Below are 12,524 nucleotides of genomic sequence, written 5' to 3'. Positions count from 1 at the left end.
ATGCTCTAGTATTTTTAAAAATTATTAATTGTTTTTTTCTTTTTAATTTATAATATATAAAAGTTAAGTTAGTCTTATCCAGGAGGTTTAAATATTTTTCTAATGCAACACCAATCAATTTGATTTAAGGGATTAGAATTGAGTTTGCACTCGTGGATTAGAGATTAGTATGCCACGTGTCATTATAATAAGATGGACAACTGTATCAAAGTAAATTACACATACAACAAAAGAAAAGAGCGGTACGAGGGATTGGAGGCTTTTATTCTTTCAAAGTACCAACACATGAAGACGTACGTGTTCAATTCAACTACTCTTTAAGTGAAATACACGTGACATGCTAATATTACATTCTAACATAATTTCCGCATAAAACATCATCAACTATAAAAGAAGATACGTGTCAAGCCAACCTCAAACTGTTTATAGATAACACGTGGCAATCAGGAGAGTCGGTGTTTGGGGTGAGTTTCCCAACACCTGTCGTACATGATCTTAACTCTCTTCATGAAATACCAAAACTATTCATCCCAGCATGGCTTTTGGACATTTATACATCTAGAGAGAGAGAGGAAACAACAAAAGGAAGAAAATCATGAATGGAGCTATAAACTTAAGTGGAAGGAAGCACTAGGGCAAGACCCATTGTCATGAGTTCTATGTGTGAATCAAACTTCACATTCATTTGGTTGTTCTTCCTCATCTTTAACTCCCGTGTTTTTTTCATTTTGGTCTGTTTCTTGATCTTCACCCATGTTATTTTCACTGCAATTCGATTGCGTCTCGATCTGATAGACCTCAGAACTCATAACTGTACTTAGCTTAACGACATGGATGATGTGCTCGGGTAGCTTCTCCTCCTCTATAACTTCCTTTGGGTCCTTATAGATTAAGTAGATTGCCATTTGAAGTACCCCAAAGATGAACCCTAGAATGTTTGGTAGCTATCAAACAAAAAAAGTATGAAGATAATTAAACTTAAATGATAAAATTAATACAAAAAAAAAAAGAAAAGAAAAAAAAGATGAGGTTCATAGAATATATATCAAGTCACTTACAGTGATGTACAAGTCCTTCTGTAGAAACCCATAAGAGAACCACACAATTGCACTCAAAGTGAGGAAGAAGGATAAATAAAAAGGCATGAATTCTACACTCTTTGTGCGTATAACTTGTCTCTGCAACATAAATAAACATCAAAAGAAGATAAACGTAATTACATGCATGCATGATATATGTGCATTATTATCTTCTTGGTGTTGTGACACATTTCTTGAATCTAGTTGATTGTGGATCACTAGGAATGTATTTTTTATGTCCTATCGGAATTTGGGTTCATAACGGAGGTAATTTAATTGAGTTTTTCAGGTTTTGGGTATATATATATAGGGTCCCATTCAATGGCTAACTTTTTGGCAAAACATTTTTCAAAACATGAGTTAGAAGTTTTGGAATGGGCTGATTTTTGGTGAGGATGATCTCCTCACCGTAGAGATCATCCTCACCAAAAATCAGCCCATTCCAAAACTTCTTGATAAATGTTTTGCCAAAAAGTTAGCCATTGAACGCTACCCATATATATATATATATATATATATATATAGAGGGTCCCGTTCGGCACCCTAAGTTTTACCACACACTTTAACAAACGCGTTTTGTCCTACATGGGTTAAAAGTTTTGGAATGGGCTGATTTTTGGTGAGGATGATCTCTATGGTGAGGAGATCATCTTCACCAAAAACCAGCTCATTCTAAAACTTCTAACCCTATCAAAAATGATTTACAAAAAATGGACGGTCCACGATTTTTCAACTTGTAAACATGGGGCTAAACATTTCGGAATGGCTGATTTTTGGGGAGGATGATCTTCTAATCATAGAGATCATCCTCACCAAAAATCAGCCCATTCCAAAACTTCTAACCCATGTAGGACAAAAAAACATTTGTTAAAGTGTGTGGTAAAACTTAGGGTGCTGAACATTTCCCATATATATATATATATATATGGGGACGGTTCAACAGTCCTAAAGTTTGCCAAGTTTGATGCCAAACATTTTTCAAAACATGGGTTAGAAACTTTGGAATGAGCTGATTTTTTGTGAGGATGATCTCTATGATGAGAAGATCATCCTCACCAAAAATCAACCTATTCTAAAACTTCTAATCCCATCAAAAGTGATTTACAAAAATTGGACGGTCCACTATTCTTCAACTTGTAAACTAGGCTTAGAAGATTCAAAATGAGCTGATTTTTTGTGAGGATGATCTCTTCACAGTAGAGATCATCCTCACAAAAAATCAGCCTATTCCAAAACTTCTAACCCCATCAAAAGTGATTTACAAAAAATATTTGACACCAAACTTGGCAAACTTTAGGGCTGCCGAACCGCTCCCTATATATATATATATATATAAGATGGCGTTATTACGACCTTCATTACGACTCACCGTTTGTCTTATATGGGCAAAAATATTTGGAATGGGCTGATTTTTTGTGAGGATGATCTCTGTGATGAGGGGATCATCCTGGCAAAAATTCATCCCATTCCAACACTTCTAACCCCATCAAAATTGATTTACAAAAATTAGACGATCTATAAATTTTCAACAAAAATCGGACGGTCTAGAAGTTTTGGAATGGGATGATTTTTTACCAGGATGATCTCCTCACCATAGAGATCATCCTCACAAAAAATCAGCCAATTCCAAACATTTTTGCCCATATAAGACAAAATGGTGTGTCGCAAAGGGGGTCGTAATGAGGGTTTACGGAACGCGACCCATATATATATATATATATATATATATATATATTTCTAATGCAATTCATTATTGGTCCCAAGCCCGAATAAAGAAGGATTGTGTTAGGTTGACAGTCTATTAAAAATCTTGCCAACTCCAAAAATGAGTCCTGATTAGACATTTTAGTATGTTTTTGGTAGGGCATTGGATAGAATTGAATGGAGGAACATGAATTTTTTAGCCAACCTAAATATTTGGATAAAACAGGCTTTGTTGATGTTGATGATGTATTTATAATTCAACTCATTATGGGAAACTAGGGTTTCAAGATCGATGTATAAAATTACTCGGCCATAAATGGTTTTGGTAGTATCCTCACCATAATGCTTAAGGGAGCTGCGAAAACACTCATGGAGAAGGCAACACAAACCCATCCAAGAATTCGAATACGGTTTGGGCCTTTCGCTAAGAAGAGAGTAAGAAGCAGAACCAAAGTAAATACCCCCAAATTCAACAATAGAAGAAACTTAGCTGTCAGAATCTGCAATTACAAATCAAAATATCTATTAGATGATCATATTAATTAAACTCTTTAAGATTCGAAGAACACGTAATTAACATATCATCGAAAAATAGGTTGGAAGAATCCAATTCAGTACCCTAGCCTTCCTTGGTGCATAAGTCATGTACATGGCAATGAAAATGGTCTCTATAATACATCCGATGGAGTTAATGGTGATAAGAAGGTACGCATCCGACTTAAGGAACGCATAGTACATCCAGAGCATTGCACTGAATAATGCAACCACATATGGTACAGATTGGAAGCCTTCAGTTGATTTCTTCTTGTAGATTCGATAAAATGTTGGTCTGCAATGGAAATAAATATTTGTTCTTGATCAATGTTTTGTTATACTCATTAAAGCAATTAAATGAAGCTAATTAAAATGATTGATAAAACTGCAAGAGACTTACAGTGGAGCAAGGTACACCATGAAGGAGATTATGTTACCTACAACATCAAAAAGAAAAAAAAATTATCCACTTTTGTTTCTACAAGAGAAAAAAAATCTAAAAATACTCTCATATATAGTTGAATTTTTTAATGTATTTTTATTTTATCTGCAACTCAAAAAAAATAAAAATAAATAATCAACACAGGTTAGGTGCATCATGAGAAAGAGTGTGTGACATGCAAATATTAAGATAAATATTGGTGGTGTTACCATAAGAAAGGTGCAGCTCTAAGTAGGTAAAGCTTGGTTGACCTAAACTTATGGTGTTAGTAATGAAAAATTGTATTTTGAAGGAAATTAAAAGGAAAAACATCTAATCAAATTATTTCATAATAGTAAAAAAAATAAAAATAAAAAGGAGACCCAAAAATAGAAAATGAATATTAAAAAAATATTAGAAGAAAAATAATAACTATGAGGATGTGGTTTTGATTCCATCTTACTTAAATAAACAAAAAAAAAAAAAGAGAGATGGTGGGCAGTATAGAAAGAAGAAAGATGTAATGAAATGTAAATAAAATCTATATGTTATCCAAGGGAGTAATGTTATAGAAATTACTTGACAAAAACCCATATAAAAAAAAATTAGAACAAAGAAAAACTAAGAACAAATATTACAAGATGAACATGAAGAAAAAGGAGGTAAATATGTGGTGATGAAGCTATTTTATTTTATTTTTCTACCTAAGATGCCAAAGGTAAAAATCCATGGATGGTGAATTGTGAAGTTGGTCATCTCTTCAAATTGAATCAAAACTCAGTAATTTTTATAAGAAAATTTGAAACAAGCTTCTTAGAAGAAACTCTCTCTCTCTCTCTCTTGTAAGTATGGTGAGGTTAATAAAGTTTAGGGGCATGAAGGTTGGCACATTAAATAGAGGGAGAAGAAGGGTGTAGGTTAGTTGTGGTAGGCGGCGTAGGACAAAATCACTATCCCTAACACAACAGATGCAGTTAGTGCCGACGGAATTTTACGTTACTCACATTCCATAAATTTTTGCCGCGCTATTGTTCCTTCACGTGACCCTCAAAAACCATTTTTAGCCGTTTCTATCCAACCAAACCTCCTTTTATTTCTTCTCCACGTCACCCCTACTTGTCATTTTATTTCCATCTCTCTTTTTTTGGCACGTGCCTCTCTCTTTTTAACTAACCCATGTATAGGTGTAATTTAGTCCTCGTTTCCTTCCTTCTTTATTATTATTTTTTTTTTAAATTAGGACTGAAGTAACATTCGAATTGACATTGTTTAGCACATCGCTGACGTGGATATGTATAAAACCATAACTACTTTTCATCGAGATATGATGTCAATTTCAATGTCATTCTAGCACAACTTTTTTTTTTTTTTTTTAAGTAAGCAACCTTTTTCTAAAAATCAAACACCAAAAACCAGTTTGATTGGTAGTATTTAACCTTTAGATTCAAGATTTCTCTATCTTAGGCTTTATGAACGTGTTGATGGATGGATGAAAAGAAATAAAATGAAAAATTATATGTTTGTCTGTGTTTGTGTTTGTGTTTGTTTTATATATATATCCCGTTCAGCAACAAACATTTTGACAAACATTTTGGCAAAACATTTTTCAAAACATGGGTTAGAGGTTTTGGAATGGGCTGATTTTTGGGAGGATGATCTCTACGGTGAGGAGATCATCCTCACCAAAAATCAGCCCATTCCAAAACTTCTAGCCCCAGTTTACAAGTTGAAAACTCGTGGACCGTCCATTTTTTGTAAACCATTTTTGATGGGGTTAGAAGTTTTGGAATGGGCTGATTTTTGGTGATGATGATCTCCTCACCGTAGAGATCATCCTCACCAAAAATCAGCCCATTCCAAAACCTCTAACCCATGTTTTGAAAAATGTTTTGCCAAAATGTTGTCAAAATGTTTGTTGCTGAACATTTCCCATATATATATATATATATATATATATATATATATATATATATATATATATATATATATATATTATATTTGGAATGATAAGCTTGCTACTTTTTCTTCAATAAAAAATGGGCAAGCAAGCCATTAGTCGTTATCAAAAGTGAAAGTTTGGTTACACATTCGAGAGTGGATCCTCTATAATTCATTTTTCGTGTAGCTTGTAATACTTTTTCTATAATTGATAGAGAGTGCCATATCAATAAAATAGTCAAATCATTTCGTTTAAATTTAGAAGTTTCAGTGGTCATTTATTTTTCAAATCTTTCACTAATTGGTAAAAGAAAAAAAAAATCTGATCTAGGACATAAATCCTAGAGAAATAAGGGTTTTTTTGGAAGAATAGAAAAAATGCTACAGGTAGGTACAGAAATACGGAACTAGAGGACTAACTCCTACCTAATTAGAGTTTGAAACTTGTGAGTAACTAACTTCCATATTAGCTTACCTTAGTGAGCTCTTGAAAACATTAAAATTAGGTATAGAAGGTAAGGTTTAACTAGCTAGTAGATACTCTAAGGATCATATATATCACGGTTTATGATGAGTATTAATGTCAGATAACAGGCATAATTGTAGGACATGCGAGAGATAAAACTTCGATCATTTTTTGTTAATTGTGAATTTAATCACGTTTTTAGCCAAATACATGATTTTTAGTTGCCTATTGTTTTATGTGAATCAACTATGTGTGAAAAAAAAAAAAAATTTGCTATAGGTTAAAATGCAGTACAATTCGTTATTGTTTTTCTTTAGATATGACAATTTTCTTCATTGTTTGTTTTCGATAGTCAAAAAAATGATTATGTCGGCTTCTCGAATAATTGAAATCATTTAGGAATGTGATGAATCGACGCGGGTTTTCAGTGACAAACTGACACGCATTTTCTCACTTTCTTCTTTTCATCAATGTGAAAAGTAGGAATCGAACTCGATAAATTTCTTTTTTTGTCATCAAATGGTGAATTAAGGTCAATTTTTCCATAAAATAAAAAGGACTTTGAGAACATGCACCACATGTCCTCCAGAGTGATTCCATCATCCTTGTTGTCATCATCATCATCATTCTTATCTAGATTATTTGGAATTAATTAGCTAAAAAAATTTAAGCTCTTTCAAGACACCCAAACTAATGGTATTAATTAAGGTGTCGAGGGTATTCCAACTTAATGACTAAAAACATAATCCCTTTGATATGAAGATATAAACTAAGAACCTTGCTATAGTGACTCAAAATAACACTCAGGTGCTTAAAGAACCATAGAGTGTACAACACTCAAATCTCAATGAAAAGTATCTATGGTTTTCTGCACATTCAAGTGCTACTTCAAGTGTTATTTCAAGTCACTTCAGATATTAAAATGCGAGAAAATTAATTTAATCGGTCTATTAATTGCAAGCCACAAAGGAGAGTTTTCCGGTCCATGTCATCTTGAGTACCTCTCTACTCTCTAGTAGCTCAAATCCTTGGGTTTGGGCCTAGATTGTCTTGACCTGGCCAGTTAATCCAATTTGGCCCACCCGAAAAAAAATGGGTTAGAATCTTGATCATAAGCCCACAAAGAAGGATAAGACCTTCAAGTACATTAAATCTGGGTTAAATTAGGACTTAACAATGTGGAGCCTGACCATATATAGCTTGGCCAGTTCAAGTCAGCTAGGCGTTTAAGGCTATAGTAGGATCCAGCCGACTTCTTTTATGATGGGCCTAAGGTTCAACGGTGTCAGCCCATTAACATCTCCAGTTCCTTGTTGTCAAAGATGGAAAAATTAATAGACACTAAAATAGGTTGCAAGGGAAGTGTGGTCTTCATTTAGTAATAGATAATTATATAAGCAATTATATGAGACTATATAATACCCTAATAATAGTTAATATCTTCAATTTATTTCTTAGAGGTAATAAGGGCAACTTGGTCCTTTCATATATGGAATTTCTCTTATAGAAAAAATTGGGGTGCTTCCTGCATTTTTCTTTCTTTTAAAATTCGGGCTATTAAGGAGAAAGAAATAATTAAAAACACAGCATGTAAATAAAGGATCCCCTAAATCCTTAAAAAAAAGGGTAAATTTAAGATTTTTTTTTTTTTTGAAAGGTCAATAGGGTTAAGGCAGATCCAGACCAGCTACAACCTTAAGAAAGGAAAACCCCTACGATCCTTATCAATGATAGAACCGAGGTTACAAGGGAGAACTCCGCTATCTATTTCAGAACAATCCATAGAGTTTTAGGAGGATGCAAGATAATCCGTTGCTTGGTTAGCTTTCCTGAAAATATGGAAGAAGGTGTACCTGTAGAAACTAGAAAGGAGCCTTTTAATGGAAATGACTAAGTGTATAACACTCTATGGAATACTCCATCGGCCGTTAAGAATATTGACAGCCATTAATGAGTCTGCTTGAACCCGAATGTTGAGGCAACCTTTTGCGATACACAACTTGAGCCCTTCAAGGATAGCTTATATTTCGTGATAAATGATTGAGACTGGGTTTACCCAACGAGCAATAGCAGCAATTATCATACCTTCATGGTCTCGAATGATAGCTCCAAGACCACCTCGAGTTTCCGAGAATGAGCCATCAGTGTTGAGTGTTCACGTGCCAATGGTTTTGGTGAAAATTTGATACACCTCCTTATGTTTACAAGGAGGTTTGAAATACATTTGGACTTTTGTTTGTCAATATATATATAGGGTCCCGTTCCCCACCCTAAGCTTTACCCTACACTTTAACAAACGTGTTTTGTCCTACATGGGTTAGAAGTTTTGGAATGGGCTGACTTTTGGTGAGGATGATCTCTATGGTGAGGAGATCATCCTCACCAAAAATCAGCCCCTTCCAAAACTTCTAACCCCATCAAAAATGGTTTACAAAAAATGGACGGTCCACGATTTTTCAACTTGTAAACATGGGGCTAAAAATTTCGGAATGGGCTGATTTTTGGTGAGGATGATCTTTTAATCATAGAGATCATCCTCACCAAAAATCAGCCCATTCCAAAACTTCTAACCCATGTAGGACAAAGCACGTTTGTTAAAGTGTAGGGTAAAGCTTAGGGTGTTGAACATTTCCCATATATATATATATATATATATATACTAACATGAAAATGATCAAAATACCCTTATCTACAACCTCTGACAAAAATCTTTTTTTTTTTTCCCCTGTCAAAAATCAACTTCAACCTCTAAGGACCTTTATTTAGGTTAATTTACCAAAAAATAAAAATTTATTAAAATAGTGCATTATTTAAATTAATTCCAAAAATGATAATTTACTATTTTCAGAAATAAGTTTTCTTTCACCAAATCGGTAAGAAATAAAATGAACAATATTTTGTTTAAACATTTTCATATCCAAAATACCCTTTTTAATTTTATATTGAATTTATTTAAAAAAAATCAAAATATAATTTGTTTTAAGCTTGATCCAAGGTTTTTAAAAGAGTTGCAATAAATTAACACGCAAAACTAACATTCTTGACGTGGTAATGCACAAAGTCATAAATCTTTTTCTCTTGGATACATATGGAAAAATATCTATGATTTTGTGCCTCTCATGTCAAGAGTGTCAGTTTTTGCGAGTCAGTTTATCTTTAATCTTTTTAAAATGAATGGTTATCGAATTTTCACAAAACTCCCAAACTTAAAACTGAAATTCAATGATAAAAAAACAACTTGTTTTGGATTTTTTTTTTCAAAGTAAATAAAATTTTGTCCTCTACAACCCCGAAGCATTGGGTCATGTTTTAGGATGTCACAAGGTGGGTTGAACTCTATTTTATATGACACACTAATTATACTGTCACCCCATCCTTGTATTCCAACAATCATACCACATCTCGCTCTCTCCCCTCACACACATTCTCATGTCCCCTCCTTTCTTGACATATTTTATATGACATATCTTTCACCAAAACGGTAAGAAATAAAATGAACAATATATTTTTTTTAAAACATTTTCATATCCAAAATACCCTTTTTAATTTTATATTGAAATTATTAAAAAAAATCAAAATATAATTTTTTTTAAGCTTGATCCAAGGTTTTTAAAAGAGTTGCAATAAATTAACACGCAAAACTAACATTCTTGACGTGGTAATGCACAAAGTCATAAATCTTTTTCTCTTGGATACATATGGAAAAATATCTATGATTTTGTGCCTCTCATGTCAAGAGTGTCAGTTTTTGCGAGTCAGTTTATCTTTAATCTTTTAAAAATGAATGGTTATCAAACTTTCACAAAACTCCCAAACTTAAAACTGAAATTCAAAGATAAAAAAACAACTTGTTTTGGATTTTTTTTTTCAAAGTAAATAAAATTTTGTCCTCTACAACCCCGAAGCATTGGGTCATGTTTTAGGATGTCACAAGGTGGGTTGAACTCTATTTTATATGACACACTAATTATACTGTCACCCCATCCTTGTATTCCAACAATCATACCACATCTCGCTCTCTCCCCTCACACACATTCTCATGTCCCCTCCTTTCTTGACATATCTTGTTTTCTCTCCGACAATCTCTCCCTCCCTCCTTTCATCAAATTCAGTAATCAAAATCTAAATGATGATCAAGAGCATTTTTGTAGAAATTTAATTTCTAAGATTACGAGATTTAGGTTATTGTAGAATTTCTAAGGACGATGAACATTCACATATCTCCTTGATGGAGAGATCAACAAAGATTGAGTCTTGGAGGCATCTTCGGTCGATCTACTTATTTGTACCATTGATTGATTGTCCATAAAAAAATCCTAGATCATTGAGGGCATGAATCCGTATCCCTTAATAGATAAATTAGAAAAAGAATCATAAGTTGCCCTCCACAACTTTTCTCTCCATCTCCCTTTTATTCTCTCTCATTCTCATTTCTCAACACTTTTTCTTCAATAGTTCTAGTTTCTGAGCGGGGTGGGAGAATTTAAAAAAAAACTAAAAAAATGTGGTGTGGCAATAGAAGATCTACATTAATGCCAAGTGCACACTTTTTCTTCATTAGTTCTAGTTTCTGAGCGGGGTGGGAGAATTTAAAAAAAAATTAAAAAAATGTGGTGTGGCAATAGAAGATCTACATTAATGCCAAGTGCATACTTGAACGAGCCCAGTCTCCGAGTCCAAAGTCTTAAGGTCATGCCGTTGAAGTTTGACCAACTTTAAAAAACAAAAACTGCTGGAATCATCATAATGTATATGTAAAAGAGTGCAAGAGACGACCCACATACACGCATCCAACGAATCGCAGAAACTAATGCCCTTATTATCTGAATAAAATTACCAAGAGTCAGAGATCCCATACAGTATCCCATTTTTATAGTAGGAACGATGTCTACGTGCCACAACTTGATAAGGAAACAAATACATTCGACTGCACGAACGACTTGACTAGGAATCCGAGGTGTTTTAAACGGCATTGCCATGTAAACACCTATGTCTACATGGCACAACTTGATTAGGGAAACAAACGCATTAGACTGTGTGAATGACTTGATTTGGAGTTCAAGGTATTTTAAAAATCAACTAAAACATACCACATAATATGCCACATAGACACATAGGCACCCATCTTACGTGTTTATGACACAAGTTGATTAGGAAATAAATGCATTGGATTGTGTGAAAGACTCAGAAGTCCGACATGTCTTAAACACCACCTAAAATGCGTCACCTAGAAGCACATATCCTATTTTATAGGAACAGGACATTGGATTGGATCCCGAGTCAATTATCAAAACAGTCCTGGAGAAAGGTTGGTCAGCCGTCTTGGCTCTCAAGTAACCTTTCCAAATACACTCAACTGTCTCTATGTCGGTTTCGTTGTCTGGTACTCTTTACCTTAGGGGGGTGAGGAAATGCGCTTAGCCAGCTTTCCACACTAAAATATAAGCTGGCCTTCCATGACACAAATAAAATACACTTGTAATCCCTAACGTATATATGTTTTATTATAAAATTGTGATAATTTGACTTACCCACATGGCATATTCAATAGACATTCTTGACGTGACATGTTTGGAATAGTAGATATGCATGCCTCGGCATACACAATTGCATTTTCCCATAAAAATATATCTCGAGGTGTATAGATTTATATTTTTGAACATGTCACGTCGGGGGTGTCGATTGAGTATGACATGTGGGTAAGTCAGAATATCACGACTCTTTGTTATAACAAAGTTCTATATAATACGAGTTTTACTTCACTACAAGAGACATGCTTGATGATTCCTAAATCTCACTACTCTAGATCCGAAAAAAAATCCCATTATTCAGGAATACACAATGAACGATTTGATTGCAATTTTATTTGAAAGGATCCCCAAATTACAAGACCCACCAAAATAATTTGGGGATGGTATAATCACCTAACAATCAGAGTATATCCTACTAACGTGATTACAAAGATAGTAATTTTTAGAGTATATATATGTTTTCTTTAGATAGTAAAAAGGGATACAATCATCATTGTTCGCACGAATTTAGATCATGTGGGGAAAGATTAAAACAACCATGGATGTAAAATATAATTCCTACCGTCATCTTTAGTATTTTCTTCTTATTTATTAGGGACAATGGATCGCAAAGGCATATTTTTTTGAAAATATATACCAAAAAGTCCCTTTTAAAAAAAATATGGACTCTTTAGATTTAATTTATGAAATATTAATTTAAAAATATTTTTTGAAGCGAAAATAACATAATTAACCTTTCAATGATTTTTGAAGTTTAAATAAACATATTTATTTGAGAATATTTGAATTACTCCTATGTTTTATAATTAATGACATACCCCTTAACCCCTTAACTATGGTCATCTCTTATA

The 12,524-nt window shown here is 33.5% G+C and overlaps 1 protein-coding gene across 1 annotated transcript; it reads right to left on the bottom strand.

The window, feature by feature from the left end:
• Window positions 1-403: 403 nt before the first annotated feature.
• Window positions 404-4,616, bottom strand: LOC147400813 (bidirectional sugar transporter SWEET14-like). Its single transcript, XM_086441842.1, has 6 exons — window positions 4,443-4,616; window positions 3,718-3,754; window positions 3,402-3,612; window positions 3,122-3,283; window positions 1,059-1,178; window positions 404-944 (listed from the first exon to the last, which is right to left on the bottom strand). The coding sequence occupies exons 1-6, from the start codon at window positions 4,492-4,494 to the stop codon at window positions 669-671; spliced, it is 858 nt and encodes a 285-aa protein (XP_086297968.1). The 5' UTR covers window positions 4,495-4,616; the 3' UTR covers window positions 404-668.
• Window positions 4,617-12,524: the final 7,908 nt, after the last annotated feature.

The sequence above is a fragment of the Akebia trifoliata genome, chromosome 5 (assembly GCF_017979445.1).
Source record: "Akebia trifoliata isolate Shusen 1 chromosome 5, ASM1797944v1, whole genome shotgun sequence".
NCBI lineage: Eukaryota > Viridiplantae > Streptophyta > Magnoliopsida > Ranunculales > Lardizabalaceae > Akebia > Akebia trifoliata.
The sequence above is the reverse complement of the archived record's forward strand: the minus strand, read 5'-3'. Positions and strand labels throughout refer to the sequence as shown.

What these genes read in the sequence shown, in the direction of transcription:
- LOC147400813 (XM_086441842.1), bottom strand. Translation starts at nt 4,494, where the DNA reads ATGACCAACTTCACAATTCACCATCCATGGATTTTTACCTTTGGCATC. An exon ending in ATGGTGTACCTTGCTCCACT is followed by an intron (nt 3,613 to 3,717) that starts GTAAGTCTCTTG and finishes TTTCCATTGCAG; the next exon opens with ACCAACATTTTATCGAATCT. An exon ending in CAGCTCCCTTAAGCATTATG is followed by an intron (nt 1,179 to 3,121) that starts GTGAGGATACTA and finishes TTTATGTTGCAG; the next exon opens with AGACAAGTTATACGCACAAA.